The 20,959-nt window shown below is 36.7% G+C and overlaps 1 protein-coding gene across 1 annotated transcript in view; it reads right to left on the minus strand.

Annotated features, from left to right (window-relative positions):
- Positions 1 to 20,959, minus strand: part of LOC307054555 (bifunctional heparan sulfate N-deacetylase/N-sulfotransferase 3) — a gene marked incomplete at both ends in the record, with an annotated part of 144,162 nt that overhangs the window by 23,881 nt on the left and 99,322 nt on the right. The window contains 3 exons of the mRNA XM_079706319.1: positions 1,407 to 1,530; positions 5,690 to 5,786; positions 7,958 to 8,140. Of these exons, the coding sequence (XP_079562445.1) occupies positions 1,407 to 1,530; positions 5,690 to 5,786; positions 7,958 to 8,140 (404 nt within the window). The remainder of the gene's footprint in view (positions 1 to 1,406; positions 1,531 to 5,689; positions 5,787 to 7,957; positions 8,141 to 20,959) is intronic.

Genomic DNA, 20,959 nt, shown 5'->3' on the forward strand with positions numbered 1-20,959 from the left:
TATTTATTTATTTTTGGCTGTGTTGGGTCTTCGTTTCTGTGTGAGGGCTTTCTCTAGTTATGGCGAGTGGGGGCCACTCTTCATCGCAGTGCACGGGCCTCTCACTGTCGCGGCCTCTCTTGTTGCGGAGCACAGGCTCCAGACGCGCAGGCTCAGTAGCTGTGGCGCACGGGCTTAGTTGCTCCGTGGCATGTGGGATCTTCCCAGACCAGGGCTCGAACCCATGTCCCCTGCATTGGCAGGCAGATTCTCAACCACTGCACCACCAGGGAAGCCCTCCAAGTATTATTGAATTCCTCTCCACTTCCAAAGCAGTTTTTAATCACCCCCTTTAGTCCTGATGTGAACTGTATATAAGCATGTATGTTGATATTTGAGTCAGTGGGAAAATAGTGGCTGAAGTAGTTGATGGGTTTCTTGATTCTCACAGTTGTTATTTAACACTACTGCAATTAATCAATATCAAGCACTGTACTGAAGAATTCTCAGGGAAATATATAACAATTAGAATATATGTAAATCCTAGTAGGTGCTCAACTTATACTCAATCCATTTCTTCAGCTTTCCGTTTGGATGGCTCACAAGCAAAACTTGAGGGGGTTGATACATATAAAACAGAGATTATGTGATTTGACAACAGAAGTTAATATACACCTTTTTGCTAAACTACATGCAGAATGTTTATGTTCATGCTCTAGAGTTATTGTAAGAATTTACTCTTTTATACCACTTTCTGCCCAGAATTTATATCTTAAAAGAAAGACTTCTAGATACATTTTATGATTAACATGTCTGTTTGCAACATTTATTCCTGCTCCATCACATATTTTGTGTATATTGACATTTTAACTTTTAATTTTAATTTAACTCTTTTACTTAGATGGTTGATATGGTTCTAATTTCAAAGGCCAAAAATTAAATTTTGTATACTGTTGATAGCTTTTTTATAGCTTTCACTACTCATAAAATGCATACACATTTCTAGTTCTATTTATTTACCTTTTGTACCAAAGTAAAAATTGAAAATTATATATGTGAACTGTAGCATCACTTAAATGCAAAGTGCATAAGAACAGAAAGTTATGAAAGTGTTTTCTTAAGCGTAGAGAGAAATGAAATTCCTGTGTATTAGGTATTTCTCTGACTTTTTATCTGTAATTACCATCAAAGATAATTAATGCAAATTAAAATTACATGTAAGTCTCTTGAGGCGACAAGTCCCTTCATAACCTGAGAAGAAGTTTGTTACGAATAATTTACGTGCTCCTTCTATTCAATCAGTTTATAAGGCATGGAGGATGACTTTTATTTGTGGCTACAAACTTAAATGTTTATAATTATAAGCGCTAATTTTATACTGTGCACAGTACATATACTTTTAGATTTATACTAATAACCCATCTTACCAATCAATCCCCCTGTGGTAGTTATTTCTATTAAAGAACTGTACCTCCTCAAAGGTTTTTGGGCTGGGGGAGTTACTAAGGATGGAAGGATGCATAACCAGGAACAAATACAAAGCAGTGGTTCCTGAAAAGATAATAGAGGTTCAGAGATTAATTAAACAAAAACACAGTTTCCTATTATTAGCATTTCAAAGTCATTAATAAACTAAGTGTTTCAATGATCCAAACAGATACATATAAATACTCCTTGAAATAAATTGAATAGATAACCAGCATCTTAAAAGAAGCAAATTCTAAAAAATGAGGACAGTGTGATGTGAGAAAAGGCCTGTGCAGGAACTGGGAGAACTGGCTTTTGACCTCAGTTCAGTCACTGACTTGGTCTGTGTCTTCGGCTTTTAGCTTCTTTGTCTTGACTTATTAGTGGAAAATCTCCTGCCTTGATTATTTCCTAGGCCTTCTCTGAGGACAAAAAGTCATATTGTATCTGAAGATATTTTGATATTAATAAAGTACCATATAAATGAAAGCTATCATTATTTAATATGAGATGTTACGTTATCAAATTAATACTTGGGTTTCCCTATAAAGTTCTTCCTGAGGCCTATGAAAGCTTATTAATTTGAGACAGAATTTAAACTTTTAACCAGTTTAAGTTTGAATGCATTTACATACCTCTAAAAAGTAGTGCCAAAATTGTTTAAATTGCTAAATTTGAAAAAAAATTGGTGCCCTTTGTTAGTGACATGACAAAATTTGCATTTTTGGGAAGAGAATGGCACATCACAGGTACTCATATAGATTTGTTAAAATAACTGTCAACAGCAATATTCTCTAAAACAATGAATTGGAAGAGGCAGTGTTCCTAGATTATATCTGAGCCAAACAATGAATATTTTATCTACAATCACAGATAACCTATGATATACAAGGTAAAAATGTTCTTCACAAACTTAACTTAAAACAGTGCTTCTCAAACTTTAGCGTGCATCATATTCACCTGGAGGCTATTTAAAACAGAGAGCTGGGCTCTATCCCAGTTTCTGATTTAGTACACTTTGAGAATCACTGACTTAGAAGAAATATGGGACAAAATCTAAAACTTATTGGGAAAAAAAATGTTCCATTACTTGGAATCCATAGTAAAGCTTTCTAGAGCATGATCTTTATTTATGTATTTATTTATTTATTTATTTATTTAATAAATTTATTTATTTTTAAATTTTTGTATGCGTTGGGTCTTCGTTGCTGTGCTCAGGCGTTCTTTATTGCTGCGAGCAGGGGCTACTCTTCGTTGCGGTGCGTGGGCTTCTCATCACAGTGGCTTCTCTCGTTGCAGAGCACGGGCTCTAGGCACGTGGGCTTCAGTAGTTGTGGCACATGGGCTCTAGAGCGCAGGCTCAGTAGCTGTGGCGCACAGGCTTAGTTGCTCTGCGGCATGTGGGATCTTCCCAGACCAGGGATTGAACCCGTGTCCCCTACATTGGCAGGCGGATTCTTAACCACTGGGCCACCAGGGAAGTCCTAGAGCATGATCTTTAGAGTCCGATAACTTCTAGGATCAAGAGTTTTATTTCCAGCACTTACCAGCTGTGTGAACTTGAACAAAAATATCTAACCTGAGTCTTAGTTTTCTTATCTGTGTAGTGGGGAAGAAAATACTTAGCTATCAGGGCTCTCTGAGGGTCAAGTGAGATAATCTACGTGAAAGTTACCTAAATAGCTCCATATCTAAATATTAGTAAGGTATTTTTAAAAATAATTTTATTGAGATAGAGTTCAGTAATGCATTTTTTAAAAATTGAAAAGAATATAGTATTTGTAAAGACAGAAAGAATAGCTATTACAATGTGAAAAAAGAAAATAGATTAATTCCATTATCAGATCAACTGATAACATTCTTTTCTGAATTTTATTTTTAAGAATTGTATTAAATCATGTTATTTGCTTTTAATAGCATGATGAGCATTAATAAGACAAAAAATGAATAAGATCTAATCATTTGTATAGTCAGTAAAAGGCATACTGTAATTTATCAGTGGTCAAAAAATTGTTAAGTTGTGGTGTTTGAATTCTGTCTTTATCTACTCATATTCTTGGGTCTGAATAAACTGTCCTGTGTGTTTGTGTGTGTGTGTGTGTGTGTGTGTGTATCTCAACTGCATAATCATAGACACACGTTCAAAAAAAGCTTCAGTTTTTATATTTGTTAGTTTCAACACTAAAAATATTTGAATATCCAGATGACTATACATCCATGCAAAATTATTCAGAAAAATACTTTTGGCAAAACTAAAGATAAAAATGAAGCTAATTAATTTTTATGGAACTGATATAAGAAGATATGTTTGCCCATTTAAAAAATAATCTCATAAAATATCGATATAGGGCTTCCCTGGTGGTGCAGTGGTTGAGAGTCCGCTTGCCGATGCAGGGGACACGGGTTTGTGCCACAGCAGTGAGAGGCCCGCATACCGCAATAAAAAAAAAAATCAATATATACAACAATATGGATGAATCTCAAAAGCAATATGCTAAGTGAAAGAAGTCCAACACAAAAGGTTACATATTTTATGATTCCATTTATGTGAAATTCTAGAAAAGGCAAAACTATAGTGGCGGAAAGGGGCTGTGGATGAGGATGGGGGAGAAAAAGACATGGAGATCACGGAAAAGACCGACAAGTACAGGTTTCTGGTAACTGACTATACTGCTGAACTGAATGAATAAGCATTTTCAGAACTCTAATAGAAAACTGATGAATTCATAAAAGTGCTAACAAAAGATCAAGATTGAAAAAAAATTAATTACATGGGACTGAGTGAACTGATGAGGATGATTATAATTTTTGTGACTTTCTGTTTGAATTAAAAAAAAAAATCCCACAAGGACTCAGAAGAAAAAGACATGGAGAAACTTTTTAGGGAGACAGAAGTGTTCTAAATCTTTAATGTTGTAGTGGTTATACCACTGTGTGCAATTTCTAAAATTCATCAAACTGTGCATTTAAAATGGGTGAATTTTACTGTGTGTAAATTATACCTCTATAAAACTGGGAAAAAATTCAATTTCTATAAAAAGGAGATAAAAATCCCCTTCCAAAGGTAAATGTCATCTACAAATTGTAACATAAACATTTGGAAACCCAGATGAGTTGAAGATGACAAGTAATTATGTCATCTAACTATGATATTAAAATGTCTGCATATCTAGCACAACACAAGAGGAAGCATATCCTGCAGGGCTTTCTGAGGCAAACTTGATCTGCCAAGCTTCAGAGAGATGTGATTTGTTAATGACAAAGCTATGTGATGACAGTGGGAGTTCGCTAAAGAGACTTTAAATGTCTTTCTAGTTGCTTCTTGACTTTAAATAGATAAGGACAAGCGAAATAAATAAGGATAAGAGAACTATTTGTCATATTTATTATTGTTTTCAGATTGATATTTGTGAATGGGATTAAGAGAAAACGAATAGGCTAAACTTACTGTGTGCATTACGTAGAATTCTCCCCAGTTATTTCTAGAGAAATGAGGAAAGGGAATGTATTCCCCTTAGGAAGGGTTGAAATGGCTGTTTTCGGTGAAGCTAGAAATGAAAAGCCCCAAATAATTTATCATGCAGGATACAGCTTGAATGTCCGGCATTTTAAAGCTTCCACTGGGCTTCATTTTAATAACGATTCTTACAGAGACAAGAAGTTTGAGGGAAAAAATTGCACACCAATTTAAGAAAAAGTGCCAAAGATTTCTCCTGGGTATGAATAAATATCTTTCTTAGCACAAAGTTTTGTTTACGTCTAGGAATTCTGCTTGTCAAACATCTTTTATAGACTTTTAGAAAATAGTCATTTCTGCAAGAAATAGTCTAGAAATAAACTATAACAGGAAGATGGCAGGAAGAGGCTAGATTTCCAGAAGAGTTATAGGTACTTACATATGTCCATTTTGACTTTTGATGAAATCCTGTCAGTCACTCTCCAAACACATGATTAGTTTTGATTTTAGAAATGTTAATAACACCAGTTTTCAATTAAGGTCTTTGGAAAAAACATAACTTTTGCCACCACATTGACTGCTGGATATTCAAACTGTGTGACATCTATTTTCATCCTTTTTACTTTAAAAAACACATTATTGAGCTAAACAAAGATTACGTCGGAGAATAAAATGTTATTCATTCATCAATATTTATAGGCAGTTTGAGAAGTCATTGTGACATGAATTCACTGTCTTCTCATCAGGATTTTTACAGTTTGGTTAATTATAACACAAATTTCTCACCAGTTTTCTGGGGTCCTATTACCAAGAATTTTGGTAAGCGATCACAGGTTTTTTCTTTAGACCAAATGTCTCTGTGGCGTTTGTCATCACAAGGATTCTAAACAGGAGAAGAAAATAGAGATGTATTTTTGTGGGTGCCCATTGTGTGCTAGAGTTTTTCAACTTCTGTCCTTGAAAAGATATCCCAGGAAACAAGGCTATGTGTCTCCTTCTTTTAGTGAAAGTCTTGAAGTGGCATCATGGGAGATTTCAAAGAACTCCTTTCCATACTGAAGTTGAGTGCCTACTGAGGAGGTGAGGGAGGGGAGACATTTCCATTATGGGAAAACAGCTTCATAGCACTGCAGGTTTAATATTTTTTCTGCTATTGGCAGTTCTATGTCTTAACTGTGGGTGTGTGGTTTAAGTTTTAAAATAATGAGCTTGTTGGGCAGAGACTGTCCTTGCGCTAACCTAAAAGAAGATACACTCTCAGCATTCAATAAGTAACTGAAATTTAAGGTGTCAGACTTTTATTCTAAGTAACTTTGAGCTTTTGTGCTATGCTTTTAAAGGGAGATGGATCTGGCTGTAATAATATTTAAAGAGACAGCAGATTCCTTTCAGCTGCCTTCAAAGGTCAGTAAATGTATGTCTAAAACTATAACTTTACAGACTGTGATACTAAAAAGCACTAAATTTCAGTGAACGGGTAAAATGAGGGTGAATTACTACCTTAGGGAATCTGCTTTTGGTCTATAGTAGTTAAACCAAACCCACTGTGCAAGATGTATCTAGAACATCCTTAATTTTAACCTCTAAGTGCATATTATGTAAAGAATTAACAGCACCTTTTAATATTATTCAGGAATAGGCAAACAGGACAACACTCTATTTCTATTCAACTAACACTATAAATACGTGCAGTTAAATAAACCTGCTTATTTAGCATAAGCAACAGATTTTAAGATTAAAGTAAGGGTATTCTTTTTGGCTGTTGGTTTAGAAAAAAAGTGGTTTGACCTGAAATAATAATGATTTCAGTTTAAAAATAAGGTGTTAAATTAGCAGGAAAGTTTCATGTCTTTCCAGTGGCTAACACCAGGTGATGTTCTGTAGTGGTTAACATAAAAAGATGGGTGTTTTAAAATCTTAACTGCAAAATAATATGCAGTGATAATTTTATAACCACCAACTTTAACCTACTAAAATGTGTAGTTACGTTTCTTCTTGGGGTTATCTGTTTGTGCCCAGGAGGTAATTAGCTCAAGTTCAGAGCTAAATGAATAGAATATAAGTGCAGAGCTTACTGTAACTTCAATCTGTGAAATTTACTGAATTCTGCTTCTGAAGATCATTATTATTATACCATCAGCTCTGTCAGTAACTCTCATTTAGAACATTGATTCAGAGCGCAGTGGCCTGGAATTCTTTCCCACTCTGTCACATAGCAGCTGTATGACCTTGCTTAAGTGTCTCAGCCTTTCTGTGCCCCAGTTTCTTCATCTGTAAAATGGCGATAATAACTATACCTACCTCAAAGGGTAGTTGTGAGGATTAAATGAATGAATATATGTAAACAACCCAGTCAGACATGTAATAAGCACTATGTAGTTATTTGCTAAAGATTATTACTTTCTCCAGATCATGGTGTGGGGAATCTAAGCTCAAAGTATGTTTTTGCAATTCTAGACACATGAGAGTGTAAGCTTTGAAATCTGGCTCATGCCAGGAACAGTTTGAATATGCCATGTTTATGTGACATTTTCTCTTAAGAAGCTCAGTGATTTTGCCACTAAACACTTTCCTCATGTCCAAAGTAATTCCCGATAATACTTTTGAAAGCTGACTATATTCTGCAGCTGCTGGTGTACCTCGTGGTTCAGAAACAGAGGTCAGTTCTGAAATCTTCTCACCTACCCCTGTAATGTCATTTAGTCATGAGAGGTGATGTGCTCAAGGCTGACCAGCTGGCTACCTGTCTAACACACGCCTAAACCATCTTCTGCTCTTTCAGCCTATTGCAATCTGCAAATTGATCCCTCAATCCTGATTCAAAACATTATATCCACTGAACCTCTCACTGAGCTTTCAGAATTCCATAGTTTCTAATGGGCACAGGAACAGAGAATATGGCCCACTATGAAGTTTCTCAAATCTACTAACGTACAAAACGTACATTATTGTTTCCCCAGGATGTCTTCACTTTTCAGATTTGGATTACCTCATGAAACTCCAAGATATGTTTGTGGGATTCATTAATAATACCAATCATTGACCCAATCTTACCTGCCAGAGAGGGTCTTTTTGATCAGGAAAGAGCTCAAAATATTTATGAGCCAGCTGCACTGGAGGCAGAGTCTGAAGTCGTAAGTTGGTCCAGCTCTGCACGAAGTTGGCTAGATTGACAAATGTATATAATCCTAGTCGGTCATTCCCATAGTTAGACAAATGGGTCATGAAAATGCTGATCTGAAAAAGGCAAATGAACTTCAATGTAAACACAAGTTATTTTAACCCAAGGGGGCAGTGCAATCACAGCAATGCTAGTTTTTCTTAAGAAGTCTTTGCACAGGGTTTCAGTTCATGAAATGTTTTTGAATTTTGGACATATCTCAAATACTCTCACTATATTAATGCACTCTGGAGGATGTGTTATTAAAAAAAATGAGCATTTTTTTCCTAAGGTTTTAATGTATTTCATAACAAAAAATGAGTCTAACTGCCACAGACCCACGTTGGTGCAATTCAACTGATGCTGAATAACACATCCTAGATGTTCACACGTAGTGGCTTCATGATATGTGAACTATTCATAATTTGAGGCAGCAGGAGGTTGGGATTTTGTAATTTCAATCAACTTAATCTGATTTGTAACATAGTATGTAGAATTAATGGATATAAATAATCAATGAATTGTGATTATTAGCATTAACTGAATATCCTCTGATTTGTATTTATTAGAGGCCATAATGACAAAAAACTAGTGAATGAATTTTTACTAAAAGAACTATCAACTATTTTCCATCAATGACACTCTGAAACCCTTTTCCATATTTATTGAGTCTACTATTTCCAATATCAAATACCTCCTTTAAGAAAAGTTTTCAGTGCTCAGCTAGATAAACTATTCCTATGGAAGCAGGTGTCCTAGATTGAATCCACCCATTGAAAAAAAATTATAGCAAACATGGGGATCTTTTTATAATAAAATAAATTTGAATTCTTTAGGTTTAGTTAAATTGGTCAGGAATGTAGAATGGGCTGTTTTTGTTTGTTTTTTTGTTTTTGTTTTTTTGCGGTCCGCGGGCCTCTCACTGTTGTGGCCTCTCCCATCGCGGAGCACAGGCTCCGGACGCGCAGGCTCAGCGGCCATGGCTCACGGGCCCAGCCGCTCCGCGGGATGTGGGATCTTCCCGGACCGGGTCACGAACCCGCGTCCCCTGCATCGGCAAGCGGACTCTCAACCACTGCACCACCAGGGAAGCCCAGAATGGGCATTTTTAAAGCTACTGCTTAAAGTGAATGCAAATAGCTTTTGTTGGTTAGTGTTGACAAATGGAAATAATTCTGCATGAGATTTTCAATGGCAATGAAAACCACTGTGGCATTTATGCTGCTATAAAGAGATCATAAACGTAATTCATGGGTTAATAGTATGCTCCTAAAATATATAATGTCATATGAATGAATAGTAATAATGGTTATTATAATCATCATAATAATGAAATATAATAGGTTCATTCATTAAGAGACTGGTTGAGAGAAGTATTTAAGAAAATTTATTGAGGTTAAGTGGCAGAGATGAGAGAAAGTTCTGATATAAAAAATCAGAAAAATATAATTACTTACAACTATGAATAAAAGGAAGCAGTAATATCCTATATTATATAGAACAAATCACAGACTTTAACATGAAAAGCTTCAAGTGTGATCAAGAATATTTAATCATGTGTCTATTCACTCTGCCTGAATATATTTTAAATCTTAGAACTTTCACAGACAAAATACTTTAAGGGTGATTTTAAATAGCTACCAGCAGACTGATGCAGTCATGGAATTGATAAGTAAGACTTTTACCATTTGGGGTATTTGTGAAAAATGAGACTTTTAAAACCTAACCTTCTGGTTATTTTTTATAGTAGGTTCAATTGTTTGACCTTTCTCACCCCCTCCTTTGTTTCCTCCAAAATTTATCAAAACAGTAGTCTATTGAGAGATTTAAGAAAATCATACTTAAATTTGGAAGTTCTTTCCTGATAACCATTCAAAGCAGTCTTTCATCATTTGTTTTATATGCTACATTTTTCAGTGTGGCCCAATTACAATGGCAAAATGATACTTCAAGTGTCTTTCTATTAAATTTTTTTCATACAATGTAAAAAAAATATGTTAACCTAGTTAGCCACTAATTCAAATTTATCGCTTTATTTTTCTGAAAGATTTATCAAAAAATCTGTGTCTATATTTCACCTTAATATCTGCATTGGACAGAAAATGAAAAACTTAGAGATACTGTTTGACTTTCTGATACTAATACATTTGACATCCCTTTGAATTTACTTTTCAACCTTGGAAAGCATTTTATGCTGTGACATTTAAAGCAGAGTGCCACTTTTTTACTTGTATGAGTGTAGAAAGTAAAACATGCTTCTCTCTCTGGTAAAAACAGAAGTGGCCCAAAGTGAGTATGAGCTGGTTGATCACATTGCTTTTGCTGAAACTGAACCTGACTGGCAAGAATTAAGGTGTTGAACTTAATCCTGTAAAAGAAAAGCTACTTAACCTCCAACCAGGGAAACTTTCCGAGGTTTTCAATTCTATTTTTGTATATCAACTTTAACATAATACAAAGTGTACCATAAGCAAAAGTCCTGCTTCAAAGTGATGGTTTTGTCATGCCTGTCACCTCATGACACTTTTAGGCTTTGGACTCAAGCCTGGGATTTGTTTTGTGCTCCTAAAGAAATACAAGGCCATAAAAGGAATATATAATTGTTCAGGACATAAAACACTTCAATTTCTTTTTAAACTTTTATTGGGGGGGTGAATCACAATATTCTCTCTACACATGGAACATTGTACATATCTTTTGCTGAACATGTCACCTCTCCAAGTTTTCTTATTATTTTTGTTAGGAAGGTATGCACAACAAGCATCAGCACAGGTGGGAACAGATATATAAAGAGAAGGTTTTGGTCAAAAATTAGCTTGCTTTCCAAATAGTATTTCTTCTTCTGTTCTAATCTGTGACAACTATAGTGTCACCTTACTTCTTGGCACTTCCTCATCTGACAACAATGTCTGCATGGAATAGAAAGAAACAAAGAAGCAGCTTGAAAAGGTTGCCATTTCAGGGAAAGTAGATATTAGTCGTTTCCTAAAGAAGATGCCTTTATAATTTTAAGAGTGTTTCAGAACTAAGGGGTTTTGTTTTGTTTTTAAAAAAAGGATTGAATGTGTCAAAATAAGTTATCTTTACTCTACATGCAGAATCCAGTGAGAAGGAAAATGTCAAAAGAAGTTACAATTGCATTTCTATAACAGTTTTTTGCTGTAAGCAAACTGCAAGCAATTCTCCTTGTTACCCAAAAGACTAATCAGCTGCTTAAAACTCAAATCATTGGAAACTGCCAAAGACATAAAGTTTATCTGATTAACAGCTGAAAAAAATTCTAGCCCGATAAACATAGTATTGTATAACAAGATACTTATCTATGATTTTTTTCTATAAGAGGCAAATGGTAAATGCCAAATATCTTATATACTGGCATTTATGAGAAAGGAAACAGATACCAGTTGTAAAAGTATGGCTAAGAGAAAGATGTGGGAAGCTTTATCTATACTTTCCAGCCTCTGATAAGTTCAAGGTATTGGAGATGGATGAATCACTACCAAGAAGAATAAGGAGCGAAACATGGGTCCTGGTGCAAAAGCAGTTGACAATGCAGTAATTATTCTGTTTGTTTTGAGAAGGTCAGGGGGGAGGGGAGAGGAAGTTAGGGTATAAAAAAGTATGTTATAATATTTGCTATAAACTATGCCATTTATGACCATGCTGCTTAGTTAAAATCCACAAACATTTTCCTTATCCTATTTGCCAGATGCTCCGATTGGTTCTGGAGGGGTGCAAATATAAATATGATGCTCATTCTTTTTAAGTCTTTTTTGTGAAAAAATTTAGAATTCAAAAGACACAAAAGAGTTTACAGTGAAAAAACTTTTTCCTCCTACCTCCATCCTTTAGCCAACCCGTTTTGTTTTGTTTGGTATCCTTCCAGGTGACCAAAGGTTCAAAAGCCTTAGTATATATACAGATCGCCTAGGAAGTTTATAAAAGTTCAGATCACCAGGTCTTACACTCAGAGATTCTGATTTTCTAGATCTGGAGGGTGGCCTTGTACCTGCATTTTAGAGGATCATCCCTAGTTGTCCAGATGCAGGTGCCACTGGAATATGATTTGAGGAAAACTGGCCAGACCCATTGTTTATTCCCATAGAAAAGATTTTTTTTTGTTCACCAAAAGCCATCAGCTTTTCTGTAGTGATCCTTTTGAATACATTTTAAAAAAAGAACATGTAAAGTTTATGAATATTTTGACGTTCTAGGCTTAGAGCTAACCATGGCACAAAACAATTTGGTAAGTGCCCTTGGCTTTGCCTTTGGAGGGCTTCTGCACTGCTGACGTATGTGTGGAGACACAAAAGAGAACTGGTCCGTATAGACATGCGCAATTGGTTCCTAAATCCCCTTCAATCCTGTGTTGTTGTTTTTTTACCAAAGCAAAATTCTTCTCTGTTTCCTCATGTACCTCTCAGATACATATTGTCTTATAACTTCTCTATTTAATAGGCTGCTTTTCATGTTCATTTTTACTTTATTTCATAGCATTTAAAATATTGTCTGGAAGAGGACAAGCATACTGTAATTAACTTCTTTAGTGGAAAAATAAGGAAAACAGTTTATTTTTTATGGGGTAGTGATCAAACTGTGGAAGTTTTATTACCATGAAAAATATATGAGTTTCACCACTGTCAAGAATGGTACTTCATTGCATGAGTTTGTCTCTTTCTGGAAAATAAGCTAAAAATTCTGAGGAGAAGACTCTTCTAATGAGGCATTGGGCCTGAACCTCCAATTCTATAATTTCCCAGTTCAAACCATCTAATAGTTCCTCACTGCTTTCTGAACTAAGTAAAATTCAGGATGTCATCCTAAATTACACCATGATCTCAGGTTACCTTTCCAATCTTATGTGTGCTCCGGGTACCAGTCAGTTGCTTTGCTTACTGCTCCCCAGTGTTCCCTAGACTCACCTACCTCAATGCTTTGTTTATGCAGTTTCTTCTCTCTAGAATACACTGCCTCACTTTTCTACTTCTGTCTGTCCTAGGTATCCACAGGGTCACATCTACCTTTTCAGATCTTTCTAGGCAAATGAAATCTTTAATAAATTTGAGCCTCAGAGCATTACAGTTTAGTCTTTCTGACATTTTCTTACTCTGACTTGTATTATGCTTTTAAAAAGTGCTTGTTTTATTTGTGTCTAGATTGTAAGTTCCTTGGGGGCAGGCATGGGGCTTTCTCAACTTTATTCTCTGAGCTGCCTATGATATATAGTACGTGCCTTGAGTTGGCACCAATAATCTTGCTTAAAAAGTAGGGAAATCTAGGGTCAATTGTTTTTACAGTGCCATTCATTCTGGTAATCCTTTAGCACCATTCAAATTGTGAGACTCCTCAAGGATTTATTCTTGTCTCTTCCAACTTTGTCCCCGTTCGCTCTGTACTCTTTCCGCGGAACTCTGGCCTCCCAGTTTCCGTTTATTTATTTTTTTTACCACCCATTTCCTTCTGTTTCCTGTGAAACTTCCTTCCTTTGTAAATAAACGATATCTTTAGGACTTTAACTTTGACCTTCATGGTGGTTAAGAAAGTGGGCTCTGCCACATACTGATTTAACAAGTTATTTAAACTCTCAGTACTTTAATTTACTTAATTAAAAGGAAAAAAAGGGGTAGAATAATAGTAACTACTTCACACGGTTGTTCTGATGATTAAATATAATAAAACATTTAAAGCACTGCTTGACACAGTAATTGCTTAATAAATATTGCTTTTGCTGTTATATTACTATGGTTTTGCAGGAACATCATTTCTCATTTATAGCTTCCTTCCAGCAGCTCATCAACCTTATCTATACCTCTAGTCTCTTAATCCCTTCATTTTTTTCTGCATCTGTCAATGTTCATCTGATCACTTCCTCCACCAGGCAAGATTCTAGGGTCAATAATTTGAACTTCTCTCCCACTATCACCCTCAGATTCCCAACCTTATTTCTGCTTTCAATGCTCTGCAGGTCTGAGACTTTGGATTAATTTTCCATTCAATTTCTTCACACCCACATATGAACTTTTCAGCACAGCTAAAGAAAAAAATATACAACAGGAGCTATTCAGGTCACGTAAGCTCACGGTCCCCAATTTCAATGGAATCCTCCATACTACTGGCTATTCTTTTTATTCATTCTTTATCTCCTTGCTCTTCAGTTTCCTTCAGCAGCTATTTCAAAATCTCATTCTTCCCTGAGGCCTTTTGCTCAGTCTTCACTCTCCCTAATCTCCCTAGTTTGTCCCCATGATTAATGGGGAGTAACAGTCATGAGGCAGGAACTCTTTCAACTTCCTACCCCACTCCATAGACATTTGTCTTCTAAAAATTCCTCCTGACACCTTCAGTGTCAGGCAGCGGTGTTCCATTTTGTTTTCAAGACTAATATATCTCCAAGTGCTTTTTATCCCATCTACTTTCAACTCCCAAGAGATCTCATTCTATCACTTATTCCTGTGTTTTCCTCTATTTTTAATCCTCTCTACTAGTCCTTCCCTAATGCCTGAAAACATGCTTGAGTCTCTCTCATCTTAGGCTCTGAGTTTTTTTCTTTTCTGGACACTGTCCTTCCCAGCCAAGGTCTTCAAAGGAGCAGCGTATACGTGCTGTCTTTACTCCTCATTTCCATTCACTTTTTAGTCCTTTGTAATCTGTCTTTTGTTCCCACCATTCCATTGAAAATGCCTTGTCAAAGGGGAGCAACTCCAAATATAACATCTGCAATCTTAAAAATCATTGTGTAATTCATACATTAAACACTTTAGATTCATGGGATATAATCATTAAACTAACTCATCGCTTTTTTGCACTGTCCCTTTAACGTTTATTCAGTGTGGGCGGTTTTCCCCTTATCCCTGGATGAAGGCTAGGGAAGGCAGCATGGCCTCCCTAGTTTCTTCAGTGAACAGAGAGCTCTCATGCAGCTTTAGGTTGCTAACACAATCTTGATTTAGTAGTTTAAATCTCCTGGTCCAGAAAATAAAACTCCAAACTTGTTGCAATATTAAATCTTCTCCTGTCTCTAAGCTGCGACCTGGTATAGGAGAGAATCTGCAAGAGAGGCTGGGAAGAGAGCCTGATTGATTCTTCTCCAGTGGGTGATTTTATTCTTCATCTTGCTAGCTGAGGCTTCTGATCCCTTAGTGTTTGGGACATGGAGATGAAGGAGGGAGAGGGAGACAGGGATTATTACGTGATGGATAATGTGTCAAAAGATGGCATATGTGTAAAGCCATTTGAGATCTTTGGAGATATTCCTCCTAGCCCCCAGCAATGCAATTTCCTTTACAAGGCTAGTGCCTCCCTCAGTTCCTTGTCAGGAGCCCTTTTAAAAAGATTCCCAGTTAACATTCCTACTAAGAATTCTACAGCTGGGCCCTGAGATTTAGGGGCCTTTGATCTGACTTTGGAAAAGAGGGCACATACTCTTAGATGTGGCTCCCTCCTCTTTTGACAAAGACCATTTTAGCCAATCTCTCTCTCATGCTTTAGTTTTATGAGTCATGAGGCAGACAGCAGCCCAATATGTCCCTCTTCTGGGAACACATACTAAGAGCTCTCTGACTGTTCTGGTGACCCTCGTGCCAGAGCTGAGATAAGCAGCAGGGCAGCCCTTCACCCTCTGCTCCCCAGTGGGTAGAAAGTGGTGGGGATCACGCTCACTGCACAGCACAGCTCTCTCCAAAAGTCTTCCTCACAAGTTCTCCTTATTTCCAGAAACTTGATCATTTTATCTGGGACGTGGGTGAGACATTTGAAATTTTTTTCACGGTGGTCTCACTCACAGCTCACTTTGTTGCTTATATCTTCCATATTTTTGTGCTGTTACAACTGTTTTACACTAAAAATCATTTTCATTAATTTTGTCACCTTGCCCAATGGAAGTAAAAAAAATGTCACTTTCATTTTTAAGACTTAAATTCATTGAGTGCCATTTTTCTACCTGGCTTGTGCCTTAGTCATCATTTAAGAATCTCAAAGGAAAGCTCAACTGCAGAATAATTTGGCAAGGGACCCTTAACATTTTGAATCTGGGATCTGATGGGCTTTACAGGGGAGCTGGAAGGGTAAATCAATTGCTCTCAATTAGGAACAGGTTTCAAAGGTACGGTGATGAGGTCAATGTAATTTAAAGCAATTTAGCTTGGAACATTTGTCTTTTTTATAACATTTATGTCTCTCACTTAATTTTTCTGGCTATACATTCAGAACTGCAAATTCAGCCCTTTTATTACAAGCTAATGATTTAACATTTCTTTCGGGTACCAGAGGAAGTAATTCTATTGGTTTAATGCATTGCCATTACTTCAGCTGCTGAACAAATGTTTACAAGCACAAGAGTGCTTACAGCTCTCAGACCACCAATTTTCAGTGAATTTTGCGTTGTGTACCTTGGGTGTGCTGTTCTGATATTGTCTCTGCATTACTTTGAAAGACTCTGTTGCAGCTATTTAGAGACTAGACAACAGGTGTTCTTGTTCTATTAGACTTACAAAGTGACAGGATAATGAATAGTTACAGCTTATTATAGATTTAAAAATGATTAATTAAGAGAAATCCTTATTTAAGCAGCAATGTAGTACAAAGGTTATATTTAATTTTGCAATGAAAACCTTTTTTTTTTTCCTAGTGGAAAACACTTTGTTTCTTAGTTTTAAAGCACTGCCTCCACAGCATAATGAAGATGTAGAGAGGAGATGAAATTAAACCTCCCTTAAGGTGTTTAATTTAACGGAAAAAAACCTGACAGAATTTTAAAAAAAGAATCCTTCAAGTAAATGGACCCACATGAAAATCTGATTTTGGCTATGTGAATGAATTACATTTAGGTAATCACAAAGATCAGCTTCTGATCATCAGGAGGTTTCAACTAGCTGTGTTTGCTCATAAGGCTGAATTCACCCTGGGGGCAAAAATAACCATGCCCAAGAAGTATGTTTATTTTGTAGAGAAAAGCTAGGTTTTTAAAAGCTAGGAACTAATTGTTGTCGTTTCTGAATATTCAAAAAACATTAAAAATTTTCTTTTTAATTATTTATTTTAAGGCAGGTCCTCTAATAAAGTGATTTGTAAAATGCGGACAGATTTTGGGAGCATCTATTTTGTACAGAAATTTATGAAGACAGTGAGAACTCAGAGGACAAGAAAGAACAATACTAAAGAATAAACACTCAACCAGGTATTAACTGAGTCACTGAGGTCTCTATACCTTCAATGAGAGGAAAAATACCAGGGCTTGCTTGACAGGCCACAGCTTACTATTTTGACTAAAAAAAGACATTTTAAGAATAAAATGTTTGGCACAAGATAGCAGAAGTGAAGTAGTTCTTTCAGGGCTTTGAAGGAGACCAACCCAGATATAAGAGTCAGCTAAGGTGCTTAATGAAACTTAATTAAAAGCAAGATAACTAGAAGGGCATTTCTGAAGAGATGGGTAAAGAGAAGAAATAGAAAGGATTCCAAACCCTTATGAGTCAGCACAGCAGAGGCCACCTACTGCCAAAGCTGCTGGCAGGTGGAGGGCCTCTTTCAACTGTAATGAGAACAATACCATGACAGAGGTTTCTAAAAGGTGATGAGGTCATAAAAGATTGTAACTAAACCAAGTATCTATTTAAGAAAAAATTGTAGTAGGAACCCCACATTTGGTCTATAGTTTCTTATTATAGCTTTAAGCTGTGAGTCCTTTAAAATAACTTATTTATAGATACAAATCTATAAGTAAGACTGTTATGTAATGAGGAGTTACATTTTCTAAAAGTGAATTATCTGAGGAATTAAGTAAATCAGCTTAAGAAGAACTGGAGTTTTAAAATGTTTCCTGTCAACCCTTCACACAGCAGCAACTACCCAGAGCTACACATAACAGGTACAAGGAGATTTAATGAGGTTATGAAATTTGAAGTGTAGGTTCCATCTTCTACTAAGGTCAACATTTTCATAGTGACTTAAAGGAAAATTCTAAAAATATTTGCCTGGATATCATCGTCATCATCACCATCACCATCACCATTACAATCAGGCAAGCCTCAGACAGAACTTTGAAAGAATTGCAGGGGTTTTTAGAAATGGTTTCATTAAACACCAATGTCTAGGGAATAGTGCCTGCTGAATAAGAAAATTTGCCTTATTTGGTGGATTACTAGGCAGAGGGGAGGAGGGCAGGTTTCTCCTGTCCCTTCCAACTATGAAGGGAATTTTCTATACTTTTCTAAATATTGCTCCCATTTAAAGCTTTACATAGACCTCTACTATGACACTCACTTGTTACTTTGGGTGAAGCAGTAAACTTCCACATGTTCAGATGCTTCATCTGTAAAGATGGGATGATAATTATATTCCCCAAAGGCTCAGGCTGCAATGCATGATTTCTTAACTTCTCTCTCTGCTTAAAGCGCACAAACTAGTACTAGACTTTCCACATATTTCTGTTCTTGGACGTCTACATTCTTCCTTTATAAAAGTTTATCCCTCACTACCAACTTCTGATACGTTCTCTCTCTAACCGTATAGCTACCACTCTGACTTTAGGCCTCACTGCTTTTAAAACTTATTTTGGTTAGGTAATATTGCGTCGTATAAAATTCTAAAGGCACAACAAGGTGTACAGTAAAAAATCTTCTTCTTCCTCCTGTCTTTCAGTCACTCAGTTCTTTTACCAAGAAGCCACCAATATCATTGGTGTGTGTGTTCTTCCAGAAATATTCTATGTATACAAAACCAAGTATGTATATGTATTCCTCCTCTTTTTTTATTTTTAAAACACAAATGGAAGCAAACTGTACACACAGTTTTATGCCTTGATTTTTTTTTTTTTTTTTTTTTTTGCGGTACGCGGGCCTCTCACTGTTGTGGCCTCTCCCGTTGCGGAGCACAGGCTCCAGACGCGCAGGCTCAGTGGCCATGGCTCATGGGCCCAGCTGCTCCACAGCATGTGGGGTCTTCCTGGACCGGGGCACGAACCCGTCTCCCCTGCATCGGCAGGCGGACTCTCAACCACTGCGCCACCAGGGAAGCCCATGCCCTGATTTTTTTAAACTTAAATCTTGGAAATTGTTCAATGAGTGCATAAGGGACTTCCTCATTCTTATTGTATAGATGTACTATAATTCTGTTGTATGGATTGCCCTAATTATCCAGTGAGTCCTTGTGATTTTTATGCTACTATGAATAACCTTGTGGGTGCATCAGTTCACTCTTTTGCAAGTATATCTGAGCATAAATTCTTGCAGGTAGAATTGCTGAGGAAAATATGTGCATCTGTAATACTGATAGATGTTGCTAAGTTGCCTTTCATAGAGATTGTACAAATTTACACTCCTACTAGCAATGTGTAAGGGTTAGGCCCTGTTACTTTTTGCCTGAACCACTCTAATAACTTCCTGAATGATCTGTTCACTTTTATTTCTCCCAACTCTGTTATATCCCGTATGCTAACACCAGAAAAATCCTCCTAAAGCAAAACTCCTTTGCTTAGAAAATAGTAACAACTCCTTATTTTCCACTAAGTTAAACTCCTTTACCTGGCACTCAGAATCCTTGATGAAACAGGCCCATATTCCTTCTTGAGTTTTATCTTCCCCCACATACACTCTCTAAGGAACAAATGGAACTACTCCTTATTCTCCAAATGCTCATGCTTTAGGCCAGGTATCCATTTCCTCTGTAAAGGATGCTTCTTGGGACTTCCCTGGTGGAGCAGTGGTTAAGAATCCACCTGCCAATGCAGGGGACATGGCTTTGATCCCTGGTCCGGGAAGATCCCATATGCCACAGAGCAACTAAGCCCATGTGCCACAACTGCTGAGCCTGTGCTCTAGAGCCCACGTGCCTAGAGCCTGTGCTCCACAACAAGAGAAGCCACCACAATGAGAAGCCCATGAACCGCAACGTAGAGTAGCCCCCCACTCGCCGCAACTAGAGAAAGCCCACACGCAGCAATGAAGACCCAACGTAGCCAAAACAAAAACAAAAACAAACTTACAAAAAAAAAAAGAATGTTTCTCTACCTATGTGTCTTTCAGGCTAAATTCTATCCACCTTTCAAGGACTATCTCAAATATTACCTACTTAAAGGTCAAAATTGATCAGCCCTTAGACTTAATTCTTTATTCTGCTAATAGTCAGTGTACACTTAGAATTGTTTATTCTAATAAACATTTCTATTATAATCATTGACTTTTGGTTCAGACATAATTCAAACCTTCCTGGTTGTATAGATGACTAGATCACAGATGACAGGAAGGAAGAGGTCAGAAGCAGGATGGTGCAAGGTTTCTAGTGTGAATGTTGTAGAGGGTGGTTACAGGGAACACATATATATTGAATGCTCAATATGTGGTGACTATTATATATTTTTAATCTCATCACGCATAAGGGGGTGGATATTACAATCCCTCTTTTATAGTCAGACAAGCCAGATACCTAGAAGACAGCTGAGCTAGTATCTAAACCCAAGCCTATCTGGATGCAAAGCCTAGACTCTCTCACACTGCACTACACTGACATATCTGGCAGAGAACAGCAGCCAGAAGTGGCTAATATCTTGAGCTTTATCTCTGAAGATAAAGAAAGAAAAACCTACAAAAAGCTGATATATGAACATTAGCATCACTGACTGGAACCATCTAATGTAAAGTGCCCTATACTCTGTGGATGTCAGTTTATTAGAGCACAAGGAGATAAGCAAATCATGTGCAGAACAGTCCAAGTTAGAAGGCAGGGAAAGGTTTACTGTATCTAGCAAGACTTCCATTCTATTTTTTTAAATGACATGTGAATGAGTTAACTGTATTTGGAAAATGAACTCACTTGTCTGTCATTTTGTAAGCAGAGGATCAAATGGGTAGGGGTGTGTGTGTGTGTGTGTGTGTGTGTGTGTGTGTATGCTCTTGAGTTTT

The sequence above is a fragment of the Hyperoodon ampullatus genome (assembly GCF_949752795.1).
Source record: "Hyperoodon ampullatus genome assembly, chromosome: 1".
Classification (NCBI taxonomy): domain Eukaryota; kingdom Metazoa; phylum Chordata; class Mammalia; order Artiodactyla; family Ziphiidae; genus Hyperoodon; species Hyperoodon ampullatus.